At 37.9% G+C, this 27,670-nt stretch overlaps 1 protein-coding gene across 9 annotated transcripts; it reads left to right on the top strand.

Annotated features, from left to right (window-relative positions):
* The first annotated feature begins 101 nt into the window (after nucleotides 1-101).
* On the top strand, nucleotides 102-25,122 carry EDARADD (EDAR associated via death domain). 9 transcript variants are annotated; one of them, XR_014183739.1, is made up of 7 exons: nucleotides 7,514-7,621; nucleotides 11,984-12,045; nucleotides 13,728-13,767; nucleotides 16,565-16,665; nucleotides 19,445-19,490; nucleotides 21,987-22,462; nucleotides 22,617-25,122. XR_014183739.1 is itself a non-coding variant. In XM_082049389.1 (6 exons), the coding sequence occupies exons 2-6, from the start codon at nucleotides 12,043-12,045 to the stop codon at nucleotides 22,361-22,363; spliced, it is 567 nt and encodes a 188-aa protein (XP_081905515.1). In that variant the 5' UTR covers nucleotides 102-308; nucleotides 11,984-12,042; the 3' UTR covers nucleotides 22,364-25,122. The 9 variants fall into 9 exon arrangements, 7 of the variants coding, with proteins under 7 accessions (XP_081905515.1, XP_081905517.1, XP_081905516.1 ...); XR_014183740.1 differs by having other exon boundaries at nucleotides 21,987-22,475; XM_082049389.1 differs by lacking the exon at nucleotides 7,514-7,621 and adding an exon at nucleotides 102-308 and having other exon boundaries at nucleotides 21,987-25,122.
* The last annotated feature ends 2,548 nt before the right edge of the window (nucleotides 25,123-27,670 follow it).

Genomic DNA, 27,670 nt, shown 5'->3' with positions numbered 1-27,670 from the left:
GAAGCCTGCAAGACAGGAAGAAGGTGTTTTCAGATGTGGTTTCACGTTACAGATAAGAATGAAATTCTGAGTTGTGTGCAAAGAGGCAGCTCTATTTCTTCCTCTCCTCCCTCCTTCCCCAGGCTCCTCATCCCATGTATCTGAGTTAGCAGTCCTAAAGTTGCATGTTAAATCAATTCAGCTACTTGAGCAATTTTTTTTTTCCTTAGGGATACTTTTTTGCAAGAGCAGCTAGCTGAACTGACTCACTGTATGTCTGCTTCATCACCCAGCCTGATCCAGGGGAAAAGGCAAAGGTACATATCCAGGTAGGACCATCTCTTCCAGTGGCTGCTTGTTGCTAGGTCAGTTTAGATACACCTAGTTTTATTTTATTAATTTTTTTTACTGCCTCCCACAAGGGAGAGTGGTTGACACTTGAGAAGCTGAAAGTTACGCTATGACATAAATTGAATTTGTGTAGCTGTGCTTTACCAATAGCTATTGGAACTGGTCTAAGACTGTTACTGCAGCTTCTTTTCAGTTCCTTTCAAAATCTTAAAAAACAAACAAAAACCAGAAGACAAACACACACACACAAAATACCCAACATACACAACAGCTCAGGAACAATCTTTTGGTCCCAACAGTTAAATGTATATATGTAATTCACTTCCAGAATTGCAAAAATTCTTATTCCTGTGGGAAAACATGAGTGTAGCACTGTTGTTATGTGCAGGGTTGCTGGAATTATTGTTTTATTTTCAATTCATCTGCTAACCCAGGTTCTTCTTACACCCTTTCAGTTTGAGGAGAATATTCCTTTAATGGTATATGGAGATGAGCTTTAAGGTCAAGGAAACTATTTCAGAGAACTTAAAAGTTTTTAGATTGGCCATTATTCTTTACCTAAAAATTAATTCAAATTACTTTCCTGTCATGTTTGTTCTTAAGTGCGAGGATGTCACAGATTTTGCATTGCTGAAAATGGTTTGAAACAATGAAGGATTGATAGCTATGGACTACAGAGACCATGAAGTGAAGTAGGCAGTAGTTTTATAGTTTAGTCTCAGAGAGATTATGTAATTGCTCCTTCCTTTCCTCTCTGGAGTACAGAAAGTAGACCTGTCATTTGGAAAGGATTGAATGAGAATCCGTTCCTACTTTCAGCATCAGTGGGCCTATACATTTGCTAGATATTTGAGAAGAAATGGCAGAACAATGTTTACATTGCCATGATTTGCTCTTACTGTCAGTAGCCCATACTTTATCACAAGTGGTTTATACTTCTCACAAAGGAACTCTTACTGTTAGGAGATTCAGGTGAATTAACTGTATTTTTTTTTTTTGCATTTTATAGCTTTGATTTTGGAGGAAGTTTTCTGTCATGAGTATTTTAAAAAGCCCCCAAACCTTGGAAGAATCAAGCACTTGCACTGTCACACATTTGCACTTCATAAAAGACTATGCAAAATAGATGTAAATTATTATATTTTATAAGTTGTCAGTTTAGAACATTTTCTTAGTTATAGAAAGGACTTTATTTCTTTACCTCTGGCAAAGTCTTATCCTGCTTGCATCGAAAGTCAGTAGCAGTTCAATTTTTGACTGCCATGTGAGAAGCATAAGGAGTTTGCTGTAGAAATGTATAATGAATCATTTTAAGAGGCAAAAAAAAAAGAAGATAAATTAATTCCTTGTATACATAAGTATTATCTGCACTACCGGAGCTGAATTTAGCTTAACACAGTTTTCTAAACTCCAGGGTATTTTCAATCTTATTTTATCTTTCAGTGTTGATTTCAACCTATGAATGCTACTTTGGTAGTGGTATAATTTATTTTTTTTTTTAATAAAAGTAAAAATCCTAATATGGGATTCCTTTGTGAAATAAATTTTAGGAAATAGCTGCAGAAGAAACCATCTTACAATTGCAAATGAAACCTAACAGCATGTTACAGAGCTCGGAGTACCTACTAAGTCTATTTCTTTTAAATAAATTTGCTGTGACGTCACAGTATTTTAGCGAGGGCTGAGGACAAGCCTCTACTGCAGAGAGGGATTATCATAGTTTACAGCTTCCTGGGCTCATGGAAAGAGTCTGGCAGATATATTTAATTTTTCAATGTACATGTACATTGTACAATGTACATGCTTGGCATAAGAACAAATACCTTCTGTGATTTCATAATATGCATTGCTATTAAAAATGCTGACCGTTTTATTTTCAAGCTCTAACGTTTCTTTCTATGTGCAAGCAAAGCAAGCCTTGAACATGGGAACTAAAAACGTTATTCTGTATTAGTAAATAAGAGTTAAATAACGCCCACCAGAGTCAGCTCTTCCCCATCACAAGGTTGTTCTCTAGAGTGGACAGAGATCTGAGTGCACCAGCGAGTAACAGAGATGGTCTTTTAGCGAATCCAACAAATCCGCAATTACCAAACTTGCCTCTAGCCTGCAGAGAGGACACAGTGGGAACTGAAACTGGTAAAGTCCTGCTAGTTTTCCTCTATTAGCTCCACTAGTGCTTTTTAGTAATTCTTATTTGCCAGAATTAAGCTTATGCTCTCTGGTTATACGCAGAAATAATGATTTGTGGTCATCAACCATGTAAAAATGTATCTTAGAAATTATTATGGACTAAATTAAGTGAACAAACAGCCAAAACAGGATGGCTTCACATTTCACCTTAGGAGAAGCTTGGTAAATCCTAGCTGCTTTGCCAAGTTCATGAACTAGATTCACTAATCTGAAACGTGGATTTCTGGAAATTTTGTGCCCTTGAAACTTTTGCCTTTATTTATTTTTCCAAATTAGCATTTGAGTGAGTCCTTTTTAAACTTGGGAGAGTAAAGCAGAGGAATCAATATATCAGAAACTTCTGTTTTAGTCTGGCAAACAGTAGTGGTGGGAGTGCAGCATTTGTTGAGTAATGGAACATCTTGTGGTAGCCTAGTTTTGAAGATTTAATAATACAGCAAGATAAAGCTGTGGGTAAGAACTTCTAGTGAAACACTTGATATAAGTACAAAAAGCAAAGAAGTAGTGGAGTGCTTGGGTTTTGTGGTCTATCAGGCCTGTTAAAACTGAAGAACTTGTGTGCCCAAACCCCTGTTTTACCAAGCTGCTATTAGGCTTGATACAAGTTACTATGCTTCTTTGCAAGTCATGTTTCACTGACATCCTGTTCTCACCTACTGGTATCTGCCTTAAAACCACAGTATCTGGTCAAATCTAAGGCAACTGTTGCAAATAACTTTCGAAAAGTACCCTGAAAGTCTAGACAAACAAGAGAAATTGGGAGACTATGGCCTGGAAATGGCAAAACAATAGGTCAAATTCAGTTTGGGGAAGAAAGGCAAATGTTTAATGTGACAATTGCATATAGCAATAGATTCACAATGAATATGAGGAAAATGAGGAGAAAGATAGAACGCAGTAAAAAATAAAGAATAGCAAAGTACAGGGAGAACAAGTTTTTGTAGTTGGTGAAAAATTAACTACAAATCTTAGCTGTGCACCTGTATCCTCATCCCTGTGTTTCATGTGTATGCGTTATAGCTCCATTGCATAGTGTATGGCAGCATGGTCTGCATCAAGAGTATAGAAGCAATTTCTGGAGTCTTACTGTCATTCCTGTAGTATCTATAATTTTTGAAGAAGGAACGCTAACAAAGAACTGAGTCTACTAACTAACTGTGAAACTTCTGAACGTAGCAGGTGCAGAGCAACAAAAGTAATCTTGCTTTTAAAAAATCCCGAGATTTATGTGTTTCCATTTTGCATGCATATGCTTATCTGTCAACAAAGCCAATCATGAGGCAGAGATCTCAACTAAACTATTATACATTTCTGGAAAAAAACAACCAGGCAAGGGGACCCTGCTAATGCACCTGCAGAGGTATAAGCTGAAGCCTGAAACCAGTCATGTTAGGCTCAGTTTCAATATGTCAATCTAGAGAGCACAAGGTTTCACTGTTTCTGTGGCGTATGTTTGACTTGGACACAGCACAGCTCCCGGAGTGCTGGGAACATTCCCATATCTTGCAGCCCTATAAGGCAAACAAATTATCCACAGGCTTATGTAAGATGGTCTAGCTCTGTGTCATTTCTCCATATAATGTTGATTCTGTCAAATGTCACAATTGGGACATTCCTGTACAACTGTAAAAGAACAGACCAATATAATTATTGATAAAGAAAGCAGTTTTAACTTTTTAGCTGCTGGTTAATTATTCCTAGTCCAAAACAGTCTTGGAGTTTTAAATAACTGGTCTAGCAACACATCGAAGCTGCCGACAGTTGAAAGCTGTCTATAGGATATCTGGGGAAAAAACACAGGAAGTTATTTCCTAACTCTACTGAAATACATTAGAGATGAAGAGCTTATATTGAAACAGAAGTATTTTACTCAATATGAACTTCCTTGAATAAAGATGTTTGAAACGTATAAAGCAAATGAATTAGGAAGAATAAACAAAGTTGCCATGCAATTCTGGCAGGCCCACAGTTACCGTGACTATTAGCAACCCCTGTCAGGGAGGGGAAGATTAATGTTCCGCTCTGTTAGTGGCATTTGTGATCTGGAACAGTTATTTATTTCCATGGGGAAAAGCTGTAGAGGATCAGTAAGAAAAAAGGTTTGATATCTTTTTGTGGGAAGATAGCAATAATATTTTGCTGGACAGGAATTTACTGTCCATGGCAGGAAAAAGGTTTCATCTGCAGCCTTGTGCTCAGAAGGCAGGAAGCCCCTCGAGACTGTGGGTTAAATGCTATTTCAAACAATAAACTAACTGGCTATGTATTACCAGATAGTTTGTGGATCTTTGGGAAAAGTCTCTGTCCTCATTAAATATGGGGCCAGGAAAGGGGTGAGAAGAGGCAAGTGCAACCTTGATTTGTAAAAACTATTTGAAAATACTATTTCTGTGTCTGAGTGGAAATTTACAAAATCCTGAACTCTTTACATTATCATTAGTTACACTGAATTCAGCAGCTTGCAGGGTTACAACAAGGTAAGACATAGTTTGTACTTAAGTATAGAAGTTTGTTGAGAAAGTTAATTCACAGTTTTAGAGAATGCCAGTGCTTAAAGTTATCTTATTTTTGATTTAGTTTTTATGATACAGTTATATTTAGTTTTGTCAAAATAATTGCTGGCTTTCTGGGCTGGTCAGTTAGTTAAGTAACAAAGATTTCTATCACACTTGTTAAAGAATGATACAAGAACAGGCATGCAACAACCAAATTAATCTGTACTGTTGACAGTGCTCTAGAAATATTTGTATGTAATTGCAGGCTCCTCCTTCTGTACTTGGAAAAAGTTATGTTATTATGACTAACCTAAGTTTTGAGGTAGCAATTTTATCTAGACTGTTGGCTTCTGCTAGTAAATTCCTTTATTTTAAAGAGTTCATTATGAATAGTTTGTTAAAAACAAAACAAAACTTTCAAATTGAAAAGACAGGGTAATTTACACATACCCTTTTAAAAATATGTGATTTTTAACATCATTAACCAGTTTTGGCTGCTGGCACAACTGTTGTTCCGCTAAAATGATTTTGTAATTGCTTGCTAAAATAACTTTTTAATCCTAGTGTAGGAAGATTGCAGGTTGTAAGTTATCAGAAAAGTAAATGCCACATTGATGGTAAAACCTGGCCTAGCCCCCAGCACCAATGCTTTGTATGTTTCTGCAGTTTACAGCCACCTGTGTAACAGCAGCATCCCAGGGATATTTTGAAGGATGGTAATGGATACATTTTTACATAGTTTATACATATATTTATAAAAAACTTGTAGTCCCTGACTATACCTACTTCTGGTGCTAAAACCAGTAGTCTTCCAACAGCACACAGAGGCAATACACACATGCAGGTCCTCAGGGCAGATACAACATTCATTTTATTGAGGTGTAAATTTGGCAGGCTTAAAATCCAGAAAATTCTTAGCTCTACTGTGGCTTTGTCATTCTTTACAGTCATAGGAGAGGCTCCACTTGTTACTCTAGCGTTTGTACAGATATGTGTTGGTAAGAATACACTTTCTCCACTTTCTAACTCTCAGCCTGATTATCCATCACCAGAAACATCATGCCTCTAAGGAAATCTAGGGAAACATACAGAATCAGCAATTTTATTTCTAGATAGACTTGGTGTTACCCTTTTAAACTAAGAAATGCCACTGTTCTTTGGGAATGAGTTTCAGTATTAATGTGGAAGCAATCAGAGTCAACCCACACCTTGAACAGCTGGGCTCCAATGACATGCCTAAAAAAATACATCTTGGGTTTTTACACATCATGAATTACAGAAATATTAGTGATCTGTTAGCTCTACCTTGGAGACAAAGATATATAGATATGCATGTATGTGTTTGTGTGTGTTTATAACCCAGTGGCAAAACCTCCATTTATGTCAGGTGAAATAAGAACGATGCTCTGAATTTTCTAAATACCATGTCAGTACTCTCAGTGGTAGAATGATTTAAAGGTACACCGTAAGAGCTCTCCTCAGAAGACTTGCTCTTTTGCAAGAATTCACAAATTCAGTAACAGAATAATTGGAAAACAGTAATATTATTATTTATGAAAGGCCAAATAGCAAGATAAGACACAGTATTCAATCTATATTTTGAAAATATGAGCAATTTAATTTTTGTCACTTTTTTTTGTTATTGTTGTTAAGTTTTGTAACATGCACGTGAGATGGAAAATAAAGAATTTGGCTATTTGGCTGTAAAGTAACCTTGTTAATAAATTAGTAGGGTGGCCAATATGGAAATGTGGTCTTTATAATGGCAAATACAGTTGCGCTGGTTTCTTTTGTTTGTATTGTACAATGAATAGCAATACATGGTTGTTCATATTTAGAAACTGATTTCATGCACGGACCCCACTTAAGAAATCTATATTACTTTAAGTATAATGAAACCTTAAGTGAGAGAATATGCCAGAGAACACAATGGGGACCTAAAGCAATTATATACCAAGATTTGACACCATCGTAGTATTGGAAGTGCCTGTAGCATAAGAGGATGAATTTTAAATATTTGTGAAAAAACAGTGCAGTTTATGATTGTTGCTCTGCAGCACTTGGGTTCTTAAACTCCATCCGTGCACTGTGAGCCGTCTGCAGTTGAACCTGAAATACTAATCGAGACTACTCTCTCTGTCTGAAGATAGTTATTTAAGCGAATACCTGTAAAAGGAGGAGAACGAGCATCTGATTTTGGATTGCTGAAGTAACTTGCTTTAGGTCCAAACTAGTATTACTTGATGAACCATGATATGCACCCTGTGTGTTTGTTGTTAATGAAACACGCAGTGTTCATACAGTGGAGTTAACCCGACGTATCGCCGGGAGAGCGGTATTTTCCGCTGGGAAATGCGGGCTCCCGGCGGGCGCACATTTCACCTCGGCTAGAGCCGCGCCCGGCAGCGCCAGGGTGGGACGGAGCTCCCCGGGGAGGGCGAGGCGGGGCCCCGCGCCCGGCCCTACCTGCGGCAGGGCTCCAGCAGGAAGGGGGCGGCGCGGCGGGGCGGCGGTTCCGGGCACGTCGGCGGGCGCCGCTCGTTCCTCGCACTGGGACCCCGCTGCCCGCCCTATGGCCGCTCCGCAGGACCCGCTGCCCACAGGTGAGGACGCCGCCGCGGGGAACCGGGCGGGCGGGGCGGTGTCGGCGGCTCACGGGCCACTCCCGCGGGGCCGGGGCCGGGGCAGGCGCAGCGCGGGGGTGCGGCCCGCGGCGCCCTGCCACCCCGCTTCCCGGGCTGGGGTGACCTGCGGCGGTGGCTCACGGGAGCCAGGTGAGAAGCCCAACCCCAGCAGAGATGAAAAGGGTTTTTTAGTTGCTCCCTTTCCCCTCCTCAGACGCTAATTTAGGATCGTAGTAACTTACCAGGTGCTATGTTGATGTGATTTAGTGCAACTTGTCGAGCCTGCACCAGCGTTCAGGGTGTGAGTTAGTTTGTACTTGCTTAACGGCACATTTAAAAGAGTTTTTCTTAAAATCCCAGGCTCTGTGGATTTAGGGAGGCCCACAGTCTTTGACTTACGTGGTTAATGGTGTACATGACTTTTGAGTACCTCATCTCAGGTGTGCCAGCATCATAATTTTTCCCTACCAGTCTGTTCAGACAGGGGCAACATTTTGAGTAGTTAACAGTAAACAAAAATGCATAAGTAAGTGCTGATGGACTTAGATTTTTCAAAAACCTAAATATTTGAATTTATTTTGTTATATTGTCTCCTCTGATTAAAATCTGAAATTCATGTGTCTCTGGTCAAAGCACCATTGTTGATTTGGGTTTAATCAAAGCGTTCAGCTCTGTGAACAACAGTAGTATTAGGGTGATCACTTTGTTAGAGTTATATTATGTTAAGTTGCGCTATTAACATGTATGCCCTGCCTTGGCATGAAAGAGGTCTTATGTGTGTGGTAGAACTACGTAACTACAGTAGACCTTACATGCTTCACGCTGTACTGGTAGTGTCACATCTATGTTGCAGGGACAAACTGTAACACAGGGGAATACTATCTCTGCTACATGGTGCTTTGTGAACCTCCTCCTGCTCAATGGTCAACATGCTGAGGTCTCCAAAACCCCCTTTCAAGCTTCCTTCCAATGCAAGGATGAAGAGCAAATGTAGGATTAGAAGTTTGAATGTGCATGTGTATATGCATATATACACCTTTGTGTAAATTATCTATAAAACTGACAGCTGTTCACACTGGTAAATGCACAGCATTGCATTCCTGTTAGAGTAGAAGTATTGAACAGGGAGAAATGGTGATGGGTGCAAGTCTTGTGGACTGGTTATACTGGACAGTCTCAAGCAGAAAGGCCGTGGCAGCTGCTGAGCAGCCAATGTGCAGGTGCTGGGCGGCAGAAAGGAACCTTGGGAGCAACCGTTGAACTTGACTTGCGTCTGAGTCAATTTGCACGTGCTGATTTATGTCCATCTGAGTCAACTCACATGTGGTTCCTGGCTGAAGTGTGGGGAAGTAAATGCAAGCAAGTGGCTGTATGCAGTCAGGAAGGAGTACGGTGATAGTGATTTTTTGAGGGATCTCAAATAATGTTGTTATCAAGCTGTGTGCCAAAGTAACTATGAAATCAGACAGTCTGCACTGAATAGTTAGAGGATACCTATATTTCCTGTTGGCCTTTCAACATGCAAAACTGTGGAAGTTTTACATTTGAGATAAGCAAAGAGCTTTCCTGCCTGCTGTTTTGTGCACCTGCATCCAGCTGTATGACATGAGCCACAGAATGCTGTCAGAAAGAAAGAGGGGTCATGGCATTTTAATTGCCTTTTTCACAATTAAATATGAAGTCTGTGGTTTTCAAGTTATCTGCCTGCTATCAGTGGTCGACAATACCATTGTGAATCATCTGCAGCCAGTATGTAGAGCCTTTATTCTTAGGTACAAATATTCATAAACATACATGCCACTTACAGAAAAAGTTGGGACTTGGTAGTGCTCTACAAGCTAAAGAACACAGAGATTGCTGTTCTTCATAAAGAACTAGAAAAACAAAAGGGAAGGAGTTGAGGTGTAGGGAAAGAGATAAATTTTAAAAATATCTTTCAGGATGCATACTAAGCAAGAAAGATGTGGGAGTCATGGATTCACACAGTGACTGTGTTTCTGTGTGAGACCTAGAAAGTAAGAGTCAATTAAAGGTACCACCCTGTACCCCACTATCTCTTGTAAAGTCACCCTAGGGTCTGTCAGGTTCTTGTTTCAGATGCTTGTATTCTTGGAGCCTCTTCTTTTTTTTCAGTGCTTCCCTCTGGGTTGTGGTAAGTAAATTACCAGTATTGCAATGTATCCTCGACATATTTTGGAGATGTAACAGAAGACAGGGGATGAAGCCCTTACCATAGCTACAGTAGTCACTAAGGTTCACAAGGGTATGGACCTTTTGTGGGGTCTGTTTTCATCTACCTCAAGGCTCCTCTTACATTTCAAGGACACAAGATTTTTTTTTTTTAATGCATCTGAGAATCCATAAGGAGCAGCTGTAAAGCCTCCAGAATAAGTTGACAGTTGCATGCTTCGCCACTGGATTTGTTCGGTCTTTACTGATAGCAGAGAAAGAGTGAGACAAGGCATGCCTGGGCTAGCCTTCTTCCCTTGAGCTTTTCTTTGGCTTCTATTACCTTCCTCTTTTTCAGCTTTCCTTTACAGGGTGGGCTTCTTTCTTTGCCCCAGCTCTCTTTCCAGTTCATTTTCAGCTCTCCACTGCAGTTCCCACTTGCATCTTCCATTTTTAGCTCTACTCTCATGCAATGTCTTACGCCAGCTTACTGTATTTTCTCATATCCCAGTCTGATTCTCTACCTTCTGCATTTGATTTGGGAAGCTTATGGTGGTTTGTGCTGGCCCTTGCCATTAGAGCAGGCTTTCTGTTAATACCATGTTTCTGGAGCAGAGATTTCATATTTACCAGAAAGGGTACATGTGACAAGACTATGAGAGGTTTGGTTGGGGTTTTTTTCCTCTTCTGCATATGTCTTCCTAAACTTTGTACTGCAGTGTGAACACGCTCATCTGAAAATTCATAAGACCTTTGCCTTTTTAAAACATGCAGAGTGTCCATGTGCAAAGGCTGTGCTCAAACCTTGTAGATCTGACCTCTCTGATTGTGTACCACCTGCCTGGGGAATGCATGTGGTTTTCCTGTGAGCACAGTGCTGAGAAAGGCTCTACTTGGCATTGCAGAGAGGCACTGGGCACCACACCGGACACCCAGAAGCTGCTGCTGATGGGGCTGCCTCACAGAAGCAGGAGGGAGAATGGCTCTGTCCTGGGGCCCTGGGGCTGCCTCTGTCTCACTGCTGCCACTTTTTTTATTTTCAGACCTTTTTCAGTCTACCGTCTTGTGTAGTCTTATGCTTTAACTTGTTGTTCCATTGTATTGAGTGGATTTGTAGGAGTAGGTCCCAAAATAAACAGTTATGCTAAATTTGAGTTAAGAATAACGTCTGTGTTACTTCTGTGCTATTTTGGGGCTCAGTGTTTATATTGTGCATTTTGTGATTAATTTCTGGAACTGTGTTCTAAATGCACTGATTTCTGTATTCAGGAGAAGATAATCACCAAATACTGATTTCAATCACCTCTTGCTGGTTGCAGGTGAAAACATTTAATGTGCACTTGTAGAAAGTAAAAGCACTTTTAGAATGAGAATGACAAGAATGGAGTGAAAATCCTACTACATAATTTAAAATGCTTTTAACTTTTTGAAAACATGACCCTTATCAACAAAAGAGATTGTTCAAGGAAATGGCAGGAGGATGTTAAATAACAGAAGTAGTTTTGTGAATCCTGACTTCTGTGTGAGATTTGTTTCAGATTCTTTGTGCACTTTTGGTCAGTACCCCACTATTATTTGTCAATCTAGCCATTGATGCAGAGGGGTTGGCATATAATGATTCACCTGCAAGTACTTTGTATCCTTTTGATCTTACTATAATTGAAATTTTAATTATTTTTATACAACAGAATAAGAAGTTTACCTCAAATATGTGTTTTATTATGTTTTGTACTACAATCTGCTGTTTATTATAGCTTAATTTTGTTGTAGTGGATATGTTTATTGTTTAAATTATTGCTTTGAGGAAAAAGCAGAGTGCTGTCACTTGGAGAACAAAACGTACCTTTTAGCATATTTGGTGGATTTTACTTTTTATTGCTGAAATGCTTTGTGATTTTTTTAAAAACTAAAAATAATTTAGAGTTTTCATTTAAGTCTATATTTTGTTAACTTAGAGTTGGATTTCCTTGTTGCATGTAGTTTTTCATCCATGTGCTAGGAGCTCTGACATTTTCTAGTTTGTCGTGTTTTCTTGTGGAAATGTAATTTGACATAACCCATGTAATGGCTGCATAGTTGTGCTTTATCTTCGTCAGACAAAGAAGCAAAATATGAATTGCCAGACAGAAATGGTTTTATGATGATGCAGTGATAAAGCTTTCTTATTTCCAGCAGATCATGCAGCAAAAGAGCCGGTGGAGGATACAGATCCAAGTACTCTTTCCTTGACAATGGTATGTGTGTCTGGTCTAACACAGTTAAAATTGTTATACCTCTCTTCAGTTATGTAGTGCAGAAGTGAGGTAAAACATTCAAGAATGTTAATTTAAACTGAACATATATATCTAGGGGTTTGCTTATCCATATGACTGTATAAACAAATTTAAATTTACTAACCCTGTACAATAAAGTGTGAATAAGAATACCAAATAGCAATAAGTACATAAGCTGAATTGGATATTATGAGCAGAGCTGTCCATGGGATAGCCTCTAGAGGCTATGACAATATTATTTTTTAATTTAAAAATAAAAAAGGATTGGTGCTGACATTCTTCAGTCTCTGTGGGTTGCAGGGATAAGCAAACCCACCGGAGGCTTAAAATTTCAATTGTGCTAAGTTATTATTCCTTCCTGTACCTATTTTGTTTGGTGACTTAGTCATAGAAAGGTAAGACCAAACAGCAGTGCCTTACAGCAGGCGTGGGTGAAGTAGGGAGAGACCAAACAGCGCGCTCTAGTGCTTGCTGGCAAACAGAGTAGCACCGTTTATGACAAGTTTTTGTTTCTTAGGATATTAAACATGCCAGCCTTATGCTGAGATAAGGAGTATATCAGGTAAAAGTAATAAGAACTTCTGTGAAGTCTTTTAAGAGTTTTTATTCTTATTGTTGCTATGGGTTATTTTTTTCTGGGAAAAAGTTACAGTGCTGTGTAGCTTAGAGTCTTCTGTTGTCTAATGTAGTTACATAAACAGATTGAAATGCATTCGTTTGTTTTATGGATGGCAAGTAAGCAATCCATTGCTTTGCCTTGATGTTTTCTTCCCATTTTGGAGCTTTGCAACAGAGAGTCAGCATGAAACTGAAAATTTCGCTAGTACTTGAAATGCTGATCTTTTACTGGGATCCATTATTGCAGTCTGTGTACATGCATTTGTGTAAGCAGGTTTTAATAAAAGATGCAGACTTTGTGATTGGTTTTGTGGACTGACTAAATGAGATGCTATGTTTTGCTAAGGGGAGTTTTTAAAAGGTGGGGAAAAGTTGCTATGTATGAGACGAATGAAAGTTTGTTTGTCCCCCTCACCCCCTTCAGTTAAGATGTCTTTAATCTGTTTGCTTGGTTATGAGCTTCTATAAAAGCCACACCTACTTTTAAATAAGGGTAGGGGTCATAGGGAAGAAGACAGTTTTCAGGTATAGTAGTAAGTTATAACATACCTGGAAATCAGCAGCTATCCCCTTAAACTCAATAATAAAAGTTTTCTATTGCATCTTAATCAACTTTTTATTTTTAGAGCAGAAGGGAAAAATATTTGCTTCTTTCAGTACAGTGACATTTTAGTAAAAGCTTATATCTGCTAAGAGAGCTTTTGAAGTAATCTCTGTTCCTCCTGGTAGACATTACCTTTTCTAGATTATTTTCCTACTTAAATGCAAAATTTCTTTCTCAATCCCTGCTTTTTCATTAAAAAGTAATACCTTTAAAAATACTGCAGCAAATCAGGAATCTCTTTTGCTTGTGCTAATCAGTAGTGTTCCAGCATAAGAAGAGTGTTACTGTGTCTGATTGTAGATAGATCAACTAGTAGCAATTTAAGAAATGCAACTATAATTATGCAGTTTTATATACTCTTTCTCCAGCACAACTGCACTCAAAATAACAAACATCTGTGTCTCTTGCCTTTTTATGACAGACTGAAAAGTACCCTGTCCAAGACACAGGAGTTCCTAAAGGTAAGTACTGTGAATTCTGTCTATTAAGGTGTCATAGATCTGTGTTGCTATATGCAATAAAACTATTGGTGTCATACAACCGACCGAAATACTCCTACTTTTTCCCATATGTTTTTTGTTTTAAATGTAGTGTCATCTTCTATATTCTTAAGGTCAGTTTGGTGCGTGTATATGTGTATATATATATATACACATATATATATATATATATATATATATATATATTTATGACTTATGAAATTGCCTTCCAAAACTCAGTTTTGATCTAAAAGTCAGTCTAAAACTATCATCAGAAGATTTTGGTTCTCAATCTGGAAGGAAATACAGTGGTCCCATCAAAAAACAGTGTTCAGAGAGCAGATGGTAGACATGATGATATTAGAAGGTGGCTTTGAAGAGATTACCAGTACTTTCAGATTATTAGAAACATAATCCAGAAATACCTTCCAGGTCTCTTGCCTCTGCTTGCATTCTAAGCCCTAAAACCAATTAAATCTTCACACCATCTTTTACCTTCAGCAGATATTAATACCATCTACTTGGGAACCTAATATGAGTCCACTCTGTACAAGTTCCTGCCTCTCCTCCCTGAAAATGGAGGGAGGGCAGGTTCTGTATTTCACTAAAGTCAAATACTTGGATTATACAGTGTGAATATCTCCTTTATGGTTTTCCTTGACGTGTAGGGTGGGATTTTTGTCATCCCAGGCTTCACCTTTGGCTTTTGTCCAGAGAATGCACTGTCAGGGGCTCAGTTGAGGAGTGCTCTGCAGGTAGTATGTTCTCCATCCTGCATTGCACAGCAGGTCTGCAGTGGGGACAAACCCAGGAACCTATGCAGAAGCTAGTCTCAATGGAAACTTTGCTGAGGAGCATGAGCAATATACCATGGGGGTTAAGGAAAGGTTAGAGACTATTTTGGGGGCTTGAGAGAGCCAACCAGAGGAAGTGAGCATCTTTTCAGAAGTGCTGCCCAGTAGGGAAGGAGAACGTGGGATAAAAACTAATCTGAAATCATAAACTACTTTCTGTTTATTTGAAAAATGTTTTCAATACATTTCAATACATTTAATTTAAAAAGGAAAGCTGAGAGGAAGTAGAAATTTCAGCACTTTCTGTAGAAAGCAAATTAACTTGGTTTATTTTTATTTTCTGTTTCCTCTTCCTAATCATAAAAAGATTTAAGTATCAATATAGCTTAACATTTCCCCGTTAGAGTTGAAAATTATAAAAATACCTGTTAATATTCTGTTAATTTCTGTGAGTTTGTTTTTTTTTTTTTCTGAGAATGACTTTTCATAACTATTTCTATAAAAATGTAGACTTATGAATCTCTGAGCTAAAAAGTGTTACAGATGTGCAGGTGGGGTGGGGTGAAGGCTGTTCTGTTGCTTTTGTAGGTCAATTATTTAATGGACCATTTTGGGGCCATAACTTATTAAAGTTTGTAGCACCATCTACCAATTATTAATTAAAGGTGAGCTGAGGGAACTTTTCATATTGCAGGACTAGGCTTAATGTTTACATTATGTTTTGATGATAATTCTACCTCTGCTCAAATATAGAACAAATTTCACGCATCAAGTTTCCACACAGATGAAGTAGAATTTTGATGCCTATACTCTGCATTTTCAGCCAGACTTTTTTTTTTTTTTAATTTATTTATTTTTAATCTCTGGATCTACAGTCATAAAGAATACAGATGACCCTTATTAAACCTTTATCTTGCTGGGGCTGGAATACTATTTGGCTTTAAGTTTCAACAGTCTTATACAAACAGAAAAAAATAGGAAAATAATAATTTGGTTTTTTGTTCTTGCAAGTGTAAGGATTAATTCTTTGATTTATGTCAAGTTCTTGAGTGAGATAAGGAAATATGTAATCTTTCTGTTATCTGATTATTCATAAAGATAACAGCTGTTTTTTAGTGAGATCTTGCCACTAAACAAACAGCAAATGGAAATGTATAATACCAGCACTAGAAACAGTCGCCAGCATGGAGAGTTCTTGTGTGTAGATAGTATACAACAGAACCTCTTTTAAGCTCCTGTTAATGGTTGGTCACCACCTGACCCAGGGGAATTATCCAGATGGTTTTCTAATGAGGACCTTATTAATCATGCAGAGTGAAATTTGTTGGCACAAGGTTCGCAAGGGGCTTATGCATCTTTCAAATACAATTTTTAGGGCTGAAGTGAAGTTTGAAAGGTAAATAGGGTTAGTGCTGTTTGGGGAATGTTGTGCTTTTCAGTGGACTCTCAGGGCAGGTGATAAACACACTTTGAAATGGATTATTTCAGTGCTTCAGAAAACTCCTGTGTAGTAGAGAGAAGCAGAATGAATCTAATTCACAAAAGGGCAGAATAAAAGGCAAATATTTGTGTAGTACATATTTCAACAATTTTTACGGTGTGATGAGAAAATTAAAGCAAAAAGGATTATCCTGATTTGCAACAGTCGTCTTTAGTCTAGTTTGAGGTATTAGTTCAGTTAATATTCTCTAGTCAGCTTTCTGAAAGAAGAACATGACTCTTGCTTCAAAAATAGTGTGGTATTTGTTTAAAAACAACTGCTACACTATTGTCTGATCTCTGCAAGGATTATTTTTCTTTGCACAGTTATGCTCTGCATGATTGTTGCAGTCTCTGCCAGTTTCATATTTGGGGTTTTTAATCCAGCATTTCCCAGTGATTGGTCATCATATGGAGTTACATTTTGTATGCTAGACATCTATAATTTATGTTTGATAATCTCGCTATTTAAATTTGTATTTGGGTGGAAGACAAACGTTTCACAGTCTTTGTCTTAGATGAGGAATACCTAACAGATCAAGTTACATTGGAAATTGCATCTGTGAACATCAAGACCCTTACGTCAGATTCTGGCCTTATCCAACAGGTAAGAAAAACGATATCTGAACGCAAACTAACTTATTGCTGTTGATTAAATAAGTATGTTAACAAGTAAAAATATTTTCAGACTGTATCTGGAAAGCATGGAATTAGAACAGAAATAGGCTTTCATTTTCAAGAGTTTAATGAAGCGAGCTTTTGTGGAAAAAAGCAAAATAAAAGTTATTTAATCATTAATGCATACTTTGTTGTTTAAATAGGTTTTGATTAGTGTGTAGATGGTCTGAAGAAGAACTGACAAGTGTTAAAGCTTTGTCATGCATACTCTCCCTCTTTACTGCTGAAAATAGATCCAAGGCAGAGAATAAGTGAGGAATTAAGGAATCCTAGGTTTTGGAGTCCTTGTGTTTTGCACTTAGGGAGGCATTTGACTGTTCTGCTTTGAATTTGGGACACTGTTTGTGAAATCTTACATCAACATAGGGTGGGTGATAGTGAATGACCTCCATGCTCAATGGTTACCATCTTTCGAGTGAATGTTATTTGCTGAATTTCAAATAGATTTTCTTTGGGTTGAGCAGAAAACTTGGAGAAGACAAATTAATGAGCATTTTCCAGCAAGATGAAAGATTAAAAGGAGTTCCTAATGCCAGGGTCCCAGCTGAATTTCATCAGTAACAAACATGGGTTTGGTATGCATTTCACAGATGATGGAGGTAACTGTCTCATTCCAGTCATCAAGAAGAGAGCATTTATTGCCAGTTTAGAATTACTAGAAAGATATTTTAGCATATTAGGGTGTTGATGGGTCTACAGAGCTGGCAAACTTTCTCCTTATGTTCAGATTGCGCATGGGTTTATGGCTTTGATTAGACCTATAGAGACTGACTCGATCTTAGTTGTGAGCAAAAAATACATTAGATTGTCTTAATGTATTAATTAATTAATTAATTGTCTTAATGTCTTAATTACAAGAAAATTATCTTGAATAAACCTTACTTTATCTCACTTGATAAAAGTGGATAGTAACTGATCAGTAAAATTACCAATTTTGAAAACAGATATATGGCACAAGTAAGTATTCTTATTTTTATTTCTACTTTCTGCAGTACTAGCCACTCTTATTATTTTTATCATGAGACATGAGTATAATGACATTTCTTAAAGACATTTAGGTATTAGCTTTTACAGTACAGTTTGAACTTTCATGAAACCCAGGATAGCAACTTAGCTATTGCAAACTAAGTGAACAGTATCCACTTTTCCTTTTTTTATTTTCTTTAAATTTTATTTGCTTATTTGTTTATTTTGAAACAGATCTCTGGGGAGGCTGAGCTGTGATGAGCAGCTCCTCATTCTCCCAAGGAGTTAAGCTCCTTGGGATTTCCTCAGGACTTAATAATAATGTTCTACCTTTCAAAGGAATTTGTGGGAATGGAGACAATGACTATGTTCAAGATTTCCAGATTTAATTTTTCTTAAACTTTGGGTGCTTACATGTTGCCTTGAAGACCAAGTTTGTGTTTAAAAAGTGCTGCCCAGGGAAGGGTTATGTGGTGCTAGTGCAAAAATTAAACTACTAGAAGATAATGGCAAAGATTATTTGTTGCAAGTGATATGTGCGCTGTTAGATCTGACTTGAGCAGGGATCAGACATTTTGTTGGGTGAATTGATGTTGCATGTGTGATCTTGCAGTTTTCAGGGAATAAAGACATGCTGAAAACAGCATGCAAATTTTTCCTTTCCTAACAAAGCCTTTAAATATTGTAGAGATAGTTTACCTTCTTTATAATAGGACTGTGAATGTATGCATGTTTACCACACCAACTGAAACTGCCTATATTCTATTTTTACTGGATTTCTTAGTAAATAAGGTGTTGTAGGTAAGAATATAGTATCTTACTATACTGTATTGTTACCCAGTTGACTTGTGTTTGCATGGACAGCCTGCAAAATGTTAAGAAGCTCACAGTGACAGTTTTGGAAGAATGATGCAATACAAAAAAATCAACAATACTTTGTTGCAGCTATCTGAGGGGAAAATCCCCTTCTGCTTTCATCTTTAAATCCTCAACAGAAGAAAGCTATTTCAGCCGGCTCCACATTCGCATAGTTAAAATAAGGGCAGCTGCAGTTTCATGCAGTCCTAGGATTGAGGTGTTGTCCTTCCAGTTTTCAGATGTTGCACTCTAAATAGTAGAACTTAAATATTACAACATGTTACAGTCTCAAGCTGCTAAGTAATTTCATTAGGTTTAATTAGCAGGCAAAAAGCCACTGAGGGAATGTTTACTTCAAGCAGGAGGAGGGTTAGACGTGAGCCAGCACAAGTGTTCAAGTCCACCTGTTGTCTAAAAAGGTTTCTACGTATGTAAATAAATCTATAAAAAAAGTTCCTCCACCTTTCCAAGATCAATGAAACAATCCCTTACTACTGCTTATTACAGGCAAAATTCATGTTTTTTTCATTGCAAAGCATTTTAAAAAAAATCTTTTTAATCAAACCATATGAATTGTTGAACAGCTGTTGAGGGATTAAGAACAAATTATTCAAAAGATGTAACCCCATAGCTTGTCATTAATTAATATGATATTGTTCAGTGGTTAAAAACAGCAGGGCAGTTTTGTGAGCCAAAGCATAAAAATGCTGCCTGAAGATACTGCAGATTCTCAGTGGTTTCTCAAAACCAGATATATTCCCTGTCTGACTTTACAAGTAGCTTGGGATTTTTCCAAGTAATTCCTGTCACTTGTAAATTAGCCAAATACTTATTCTGGTGTTCAAATATGTTGGTTTGATTTATATTTATTTTCTGCTTTGTAGCCAGAAGACAAAGACACGCAAAGCCATACTGACGAATCACTTTCAGGTAATATGTCAGCTTTACTGTTCTACTTATTTTATTCCTAGATTTCCTTTGAAAGTACTTTATTAAAAACTGTAATTTGTCATAACCAAGAACTGCCTTGGTAATCGATGCTTGTGGAGTTCATTCATTACTAGTGTCATTTACAGCTTCCCCTTTCTTCTAAAGGGGGTGGTGATCATTAAGGCAGACCATGCAAAATGTTTCAGTTGGGCTTTCCAAAACATCCACCTTTGGAAGAAAACTGTAAAAGCTACCTGGAAAGAGCAGAAGCTGCCAGTAGGCTCTAGGGACTTATCCCAGAATTTTATGAGCTCACCTGGTGCTGGGGTATCTGTGGATGAAATACAGCCCTGTTAATCAACACTGAACAACTGAGAATTTCCTGTTAGTAAAGAGGCTTCTCCTATCATGTAGCATTAGGATCATGCAATTAGGTGGGTAGGTCATTATTTGCTCATCAGGATCTAACACAGGGCATCTTAGAAAAGCAGCGTTCCTTATTATGTTTCTGATAGTCTGCACATGGTGTAGCACAAGAAGCAGGTTGGTTTAGTTTTGTTTAACTGTGTGTCGTGTGTTTTGTTTACCCCTTCCTCCCTTCTTCTGTTGGAGGATTAAACTTACTCTGGCATCCTTGCAAAGCAAAATAAGATTAAATTCAGATAGGGTACTCTCCTGCCCTTTGAGCTCAGCCAGAACTTTGATTGGATTACATTCATTTTGTCTCGTTTGTATAACTAAATCTTGGTATGAGTGAAGCAAGCAAATTTTGTCTCACTTCAGCAAGATTTTAGGGTACACAAGAAGAACAGAATAGTTCATTTATCTATTTCTGTATATAACAGCTGCAAGGCCTGTGGAATACCTGTGAGCGAAGATGTTACCAGAATGTTTCCCCTTAACAGGGAATCCAAGCATTTGTATGAAGTTACTTGTCTGCAGCAGTGTTGTTGCTGCACGTCCTAACTTGTTGAAAACTTCAGAAGTTGTCTTTGGCCTGCTAAAAAAGCAAGCTAATGAGCAGCGTTACAAAAATAACAATAGCCTGTTCTTCCCTTAAAAACAAAAAACCGTGCATGCAGTAGCTACATTCACCTGAGTTGCTTTTGTCAGCACTAACATTCAGAATTTAAAAAATCACAATTTGATGGTTGGTCTTGAATTTTCATACAGTCTGTCAATAATTATTGCAAATGTAAACAAAACAACAAACAGACGTTAACAGATGCTGTTGTCTGTATGAATAGGTGGCATTGAGTATGAGATTTGCCCTTTGCCAGAGATAGACAAGCACTGATCCAGCACTTGTAAATTGTGTCACTGTTTTTTGTTGTTGTTTTTAATCCATCTTTTGATGAATATAAGTTTTCTTATTTTAGTGTCCCTTTTTCAAAGAGTTTCATCCCAAGCAGGACCAGTTAATTTCCTATTTCAAGCTGTAAAATGAGGCTGGAAGGCAAAAGCTTTAGAAAGTGCTGCTAGGCTGCATCCATCATCTACTACTCTTGGAACATACCAAATTCTCCCTGCCTTCAAAAAGGAGCAGGGAGAGTTAAAGTCACACCTGCAGACAAAATGCTCCAACAGTGCTCTACACCACTGCAATTTTAAAGGTCTTGGTATTAGTATTTGCCTAGAAGTATGACTAGAACTGGTTTCTACATGCTTTTATGGGCTATTAATATGTAATATAATCTGACAGCACCACACTGTTCACAATGCTGGGAAGATACTGACTGTTGTGTGTGGGAGACCTCTAAATGGCAATTTTCAGTATTGGATGCAGATTTTTAGCGCTACCTACTTCCAGCAACTTGGTATTTTTGTTTTGTTCACACATGGAGGAGTATGCACTTTATTCCTTTCTGTAATGTACATTCAAAATAGGGTTGCTTAGTAGAACAGGGACAGCTTTTATTTTAAGAGCCCTTACAAAGCAAAGGAACTATTCCACTTTTTCATTGTGTTAAAGTACTAGACATTAGTTGTGTTTGCAGCTGTCAGCAGATATTCTCCTGGTGCAAATATTTCGTGTTGTTATGGGGGCAGCAGCTCAGAAGTGCAAAAACTTTTCCTTTGTTCTACAACATATGTATACAAGATGCACATAATGTATACATAATCCTGTTGGTGATGCAAGCAGAAGTTATGGCAGATTCAAGGAAGCAATGTAGTTCCCAAAACCAAAATAGGCAATATCGCAGCTCACACACTGGGTTGAATTGCGTGTCTTTTCTATAAAAGTATAAGTATGATACTTTCAAAACAAATGTCCTTTTGATTATAGCCACTGAGCATTGTGAAGAGATAACTCTTAGAAAGTTAATTTCATGAGTACTTCATAAGGAAAGGTATTAACATGTCACTATTCTGACTTTTTCAGAAACAATTCACAGGAACATAATACTCTTCAACTCTGTGCTTTTAACTTTTGGTTCCTGGTGAAACCACAGCAATAGATCCTAACTTCTTCCCATGTAATGATTTTTACTGCAGATCTCAAGAAAACCTGCAAGGAAAATGGCACCTGCTCCTTGTGCTTATTCCGTGCACCAACCATCAGTGATATGCTCAATGATGAGGACTTGTTGTACACAGTGAGGATAAAGCTGGATCCCTGCCACCCAACAGTGAAAAACTGGAGAAATTTAGCAAGCAAGTGGGGGATGACTTATGATGAATTGTGTTTCCTTGAACAGAAGCCCCAAAGTCCCACTTTGGAGTTCTTGCTACGGAATAGTGACAGAACTGTGGAGCAGCTGATTGATCTCTGTAAATTTTATAAGAGAATTGATGTTGTGAAAGTGCTGCTGAAATGGGTGGAGGAGGAATGGCCCAAGAGAGGGAACAGAACTTACCAGAATGACTTCTAGGTCAAAGAAAGTTGTTAGTCCGTACATGTTAAATGCTGGGACTAGCTGCCACTAGTACGTGGGACATTGCCCTTGCAAGAGAGAGAACCTGTACTGACGGTTTGTATACTGTGTAAGCTTTCTGTACTGTATACACATACATATGTCCTGTGCCCTCAGGGTTGCAAAGATAACCTTCCAAAAGTGGATGGAACAATCCAGGTTGTGTTCTTAAGTCTACAAATGCCTTAAATTTCTTTGCTGCTGTTCGTAGGCTTCCTAAGCAGAAGATGAATGAAAAAGCCAGACCACTGGTTTTATTGCAGCGATTGTGAACCACATCAGTTGTGTGCTGTTGCTACTGGGAAAGCCACAATTAGAAGGCAAGTCTCTTGGCTGTTCTGGCAGCCCTTCCACAATTTTATATGTTCTACCTAGTAGAAGATGAAGCGTAATTTTTTTTTTCTTCTTAAAAAATTTTTTTTAAAAAAGTAAGCTTTATGACACTGCTTTTGGCACAGGAACACCTCAGTGTTCCAAGCAGCAGTTTGGATTTGCATTTAATTCCGTGTTTCAACATCATAATCAGGCTTCAAGCTTTAAATATCTTTTGTAAACAAGAATAGATATTAAACAAAATAATTATTTGCATACTTCTACATCATAGGGCAAATATTTGCTATAGAAGAAATCCTGCAGTTCAGAGAGACTTTCCAGTCATAACCACTAGGGACTAAAAAAAAAAAAAAAAAATCCAAACCCCCCCCAAAAAAAAAAAAAAAATTAAAATGCTTTATACTTAAAATTAGTTTCCAAAGTTTTGAAGAAAATTTACCCTCTGAATGCACTTATCTGCTTATCTCAAATGCCTCTCATTTTGCAGTGTGAGGTGATAGGTAATGCCTCACCCACAGTATATCCTGACAACTGAGTATAATTTCCCTTTTCACAGGCTGTGTTATTGACCTGCTTTCTATCCCCCTGCCAAACTAGTTGCACACTTGTATGAAACTAGCACAAGTTTATGTATTGATTAAGTTACTCTAATGGAAAATTAACAAGTGAATTCACCTACAGTCCAGGTAGATGTTTATTAAAGCACTTATGGTGGTTTAGGCTGATGTTTCTCAAAGAATTTTGATACTCTGAATTACACTGTTTACATTTATAATATTTTAGAAATGGGACTTTTTCCTACCATTCTTCTATGTTCTAATGTTTTTTAAAAAATTTGGAAAAATCAGTTATACAGTACAATGTATAAAGTACTTACAGCTATAATGTCACACACAAAGATGTTGTGACTAAAAATAGTTCTAGTTGTTACCCTTACTAAAAGCATCTCAGACAATACTAATATGTACATAGGTGTATATACCAAAGCACTGGTGAGCAGTATGTCAAGATGTGGGGCAAAACTAGAATGGGGTACAGGTTGATGCACTGTTTACTTTTCTCAAGTAGAAATTACTAAGAATTAGTAGCAAAGCTGAGGGAAGTCTAATGCTGTATACTGAGTTTCTTACTGTAAGAGAATGAAAAGGGACCTCTAGTAATACTGTACTATAGATACTGATTGATATCGTTACAGAGGAGCTAGAAGTAGAGACTAACATTTTCAATGTCAGGCACTAGTTCTGAGGTGACATAAAATTAGCTTTATTTTAGTGACTTCAAGAAGCTGACGATCTAGTTTCAAGGTGAAAAGACTGACCTAAATTTGAGGTTTGATTTTTTAATTTTTTTTTTTTTTTTAAGCTTGTGGAAGACTGGAATTTTTAATAACTTTATTTTAACTGTTCCTCAAAAAAGCTGCTACTCTCTGGAGCAGTATGTTTTCTAGCCATATTTTAAAGAGGAAATCCTACTACTCTATCTTGTTGGGGCTGCAGTTCAAATGTTTTCATGTACCTCTTCTAGGAACAGGGTTTTCCCGACATATGTTTGCTGATTCTAACTTTTGCAAGTAATCTTCTGTTTTTAGTTGGGAGCTCTAGAATCATCTTTGAGGACTACTGCTGTGGCTGGGCTGCCTGCTATTTTCAGTTCCTACAAAGGCATCTACTGCATATGTGCAAATAGCTCATTATGTAGCTTGTCCAACATGATCCTCATACCTTGGGCCTACTATATGCATGATTAAGGATCGTGTGCCTGTGTGTTACGTTGTTCTTCAGAGTGATGAGTGCTGTCATGTATGCCAGCAGCTTTACTCCCCCATAACATACTGCAGCTGTATGTGTGGAGTGTTATAGTATGCTCTGCTTTGGTGGATCCAGTACAGCAAGGAGCTGGAGCCCTCAGCTAACACTGACAATGGGAACGTGAAATGACACAGCAGCATTTCTGAGTCAAGATATTGAACTGAAATCTTACCCCTTTTCTTGTTTTCTGGCTAAAACTTGTAAAATTTTGAAGAAACACTGTCGTCTTGTGGAAATGAGTTCTGATCCCTTGAAGTTCTTGAAAAGCCAATGTCAGCTGCAAGGATTCATATCTGATGGAAATAAAGCTGCTTCTGAGAGTTCATATGTGGATTCTTTATAAATTCAGCACTGAAAGTTGAAAATGTTAGCCTTAAACTTCATCACACACTGGATTACTTATTAGTATACTTGAAATATTTTTTTCCTCTTTGTATGGCATGAATTGAGATGTACACACTTTTTTAGTTTTATATCTGTTTACAAGGTATTGGTTCTGAATGTTCAGTTTATTCTTATATCTTCTGTTCTAATGTGTACTATTTTTAGAAGAAATACAGATTGTGAATTTTTGACGTTATTGTGTTTGTTGTTATTACAGCTAGGAAAACAGCTGTTTTCTTTTTCACCAGTCACATTGGACTCACTGAACTCTCAACTAGTTGTGCTGTGTAAAAACCATCTTATATACAATATTCATGGCATCATAAAGCACCTATGTTTGCAACAGATACTGCTGTTCAAGAAAGGAAGATGCACTTTTAAAATATTTTCCAGATGAAAAAATGAGTTAATTTTAATCAGATGATTGAACAAAGATGTTTAACTAGGAACTTGCAGAGGAGTTAGTAACTATAGACAGGTATGAAACCTACACTGGATGAACTCTTCTGGAATTAATGACCAGTCTGATAATGAAGGTTAGAGAATCACATTGATATTGAAAAAGCTCTACTAGCCTATCAGTTTTGTTCGATTGCATCTCTCTGCTATTCCTATATGAGGCCTGCTCTCCCTTCAGGGTTTTCCAGTTCTTTGACTGCCACCTCTGTGCCTGCAGGATAATCAGTGGCCCTTTCCACCCAAACCACTGTATTCTTTCATTCCTGCAGCTTTATCTAAGATGTGATGAGCCTAATAACTGTTCTTCAACAGCAAAGGTACAATCTTTTGCTCCAGGAGCCCCCAGTTTTACTGTGAGTTCAACTATGGGGCATCCCCAACAAACCGGTGACAGCATCCAGTTGCCTTCCTGGCTGCATGCACTTTCCTTTGGTCTGTGGAGAGGAACGCAAGATGTGTTTGGGGATGTCCTTTGGAAGCCTCACATAAAGGATAGGATAGTCCTGAATCGATAGTGAGTAATGGAGAGCTGCAGCTCCATCTGGGCAGTGCTTTGTGCAAGAGACTGTAATTTTCATCGTCTCAAACTCTGACTGCCTCCCACAGTTCCAAGTCAAGCTGTTAGCAAGTGGAAAAAAAAAAAAGTAAATTCTGCCTTATAGTGGTTTAAATTAGAGTAATACTGTTGACTTGTGGCCAGATATAGTTAGAAATTATTTGTTAGAAAAATTGTTTAAACAAGGTAAAAGAAAGTGCATAGCATTTATAATAATTTAAAGAACAGCCTACTTCTGTAACTTTTGTAGCATATCATGTTCTTCTGTCCATGAAGGAAAAGCAATTAGTTATTCATAGCTAATTTTAATATATCTTGTAAGTTTCAAGTTTTGGGTCAGCTTTGGACAGTAGGGCAGAGTGCCATTAAATGAGGAGTTTGGCTTGTTGCCTGTTTTGACAGAAAAGTGGTTTTCTTAGTCCCTGAGCTCAGCTAGTCCTGATTGCATGGCTACAGTCGTTACCCTTAGCTGGGTAGGGAAGGGATGGATCTACTGATCAGACAGGCTGAATACAAGCAGCACGAAGAAGAATTTATTTGGGAAGGTGGAGTCTGTAGTATTTGTTTGCCTGTACCTTGGCCAAGGACTGACTCCATTTTACAAGAAACTGATGGCAAAGAGGAGTTGACAGACTTGGGAAAGGCTTGTGTGCACCCCCTGTTGAGGGTGGGAGGGTAGCGCAATTAAACAGCCAGGCAGGCTTACTAGTTGGTTTGATCTCTGTATTTTACCTTTGTAAAATGGTGATTCTTAACTTCAAAGGCAGGTCATTGGGTTAAATGTATATTTGTTACTGTAGCAATGAGAGTCTTGTGAGAATCTTAAATGTGAGAAAGATAAAGCAGTACAAGTCTTGTTAGGATGGGAGCAGCAAGGTTAGCTTTCGCCTTTTTGAACTCTGACATCAAAGAGTACTGGGGTGGTGGGTTTGTTCAGGCTTTTTTTACTGACCTTAACAGTGGTCTCAAGATGAGGATTAAACTTGGAGATGAGAAAGAAGTAGCTTCTGTCAGAACTTTCTTTCTTCTCATATATGTACAGAAATAGTTTCCTTGACTGAAACTTAGTAATTTACAGATGCATCTTCCAAATTTTTTTGAGAAAATTCCAGAAACGAGGCCAAATGTGTCAGTTACTTGGATAATAAATGTGCTCTGTGTATCTGTGTGCAGCATGAGATGGATACACAACTTTACATATGTATATGAAAGTGTTTTTTTTTTATTATGAGTTTGCTTCAAAAGTACCCAATATTTAGTTTGGTAATGCTTTTTGTCTCCAAAAATAACCACAGTTTTATGGGGTTGATGACATAAAACACATTTACACAACTAAAAAGTTTCTTAACAGGAAGAGCCAGGATAAGAATAAGAAAGGAGTGCCCAAATCCTTACACTAGCAATAATATCTTGAGTCTAAGCTGAGGATTTTTTTTTTCATGTTTTTGCCCAATATATGTGAGCTTCCCCTACTCCTTTCAAGCTTTGGTTCATTCACAATCCCATAAATAATTAGATTTTTTTCTAACTTTTGTCTCTCTCTGCAGCTGAGTTATTCGCCAACTCTAAGGTCTGTTAAAAGCCTATTCCCCTCTAACCATCAGAAAACACCTCCCACCTTGTTCCCTTGAAAATGCAGCAAGGCTGAGGGCAAGTGAGCCCACCTGTAAGTGCAGAGACCCACCATGGAGATCCAAAGGCAACTGCAGTGAGGATAATGATGTA

Source organism: Streptopelia decaocto, assembly GCF_964273445.1.
Source record: "Streptopelia decaocto genome assembly, chromosome: 3".
NCBI classification, from domain to species: Eukaryota; Metazoa; Chordata; class Aves; order Columbiformes; family Columbidae; genus Streptopelia; species Streptopelia decaocto.
This window is presented reverse-complemented; position numbering and strand designations above follow the sequence as displayed.

Bases quoted from the DNA above. Each gene is read 5' to 3' on its own strand.
- EDARADD (XM_082049385.1), top strand. From the start codon at position 7,591: ATGGCCGCTCCGCAGGACCCGCTGCCCACAG. The intron at 16,666-19,444 runs GTAAGAAAAACG...TCTGCTTTGTAG, and splicing joins ATTCTGGCCTTATCCAACAG to CCAGAAGACAAAGACACGCA. The intron at 19,491-21,986 runs GTAATATGTCAG...TTTTTACTGCAG, and splicing joins TACTGACGAATCACTTTCAG to ATCTCAAGAAAACCTGCAAG.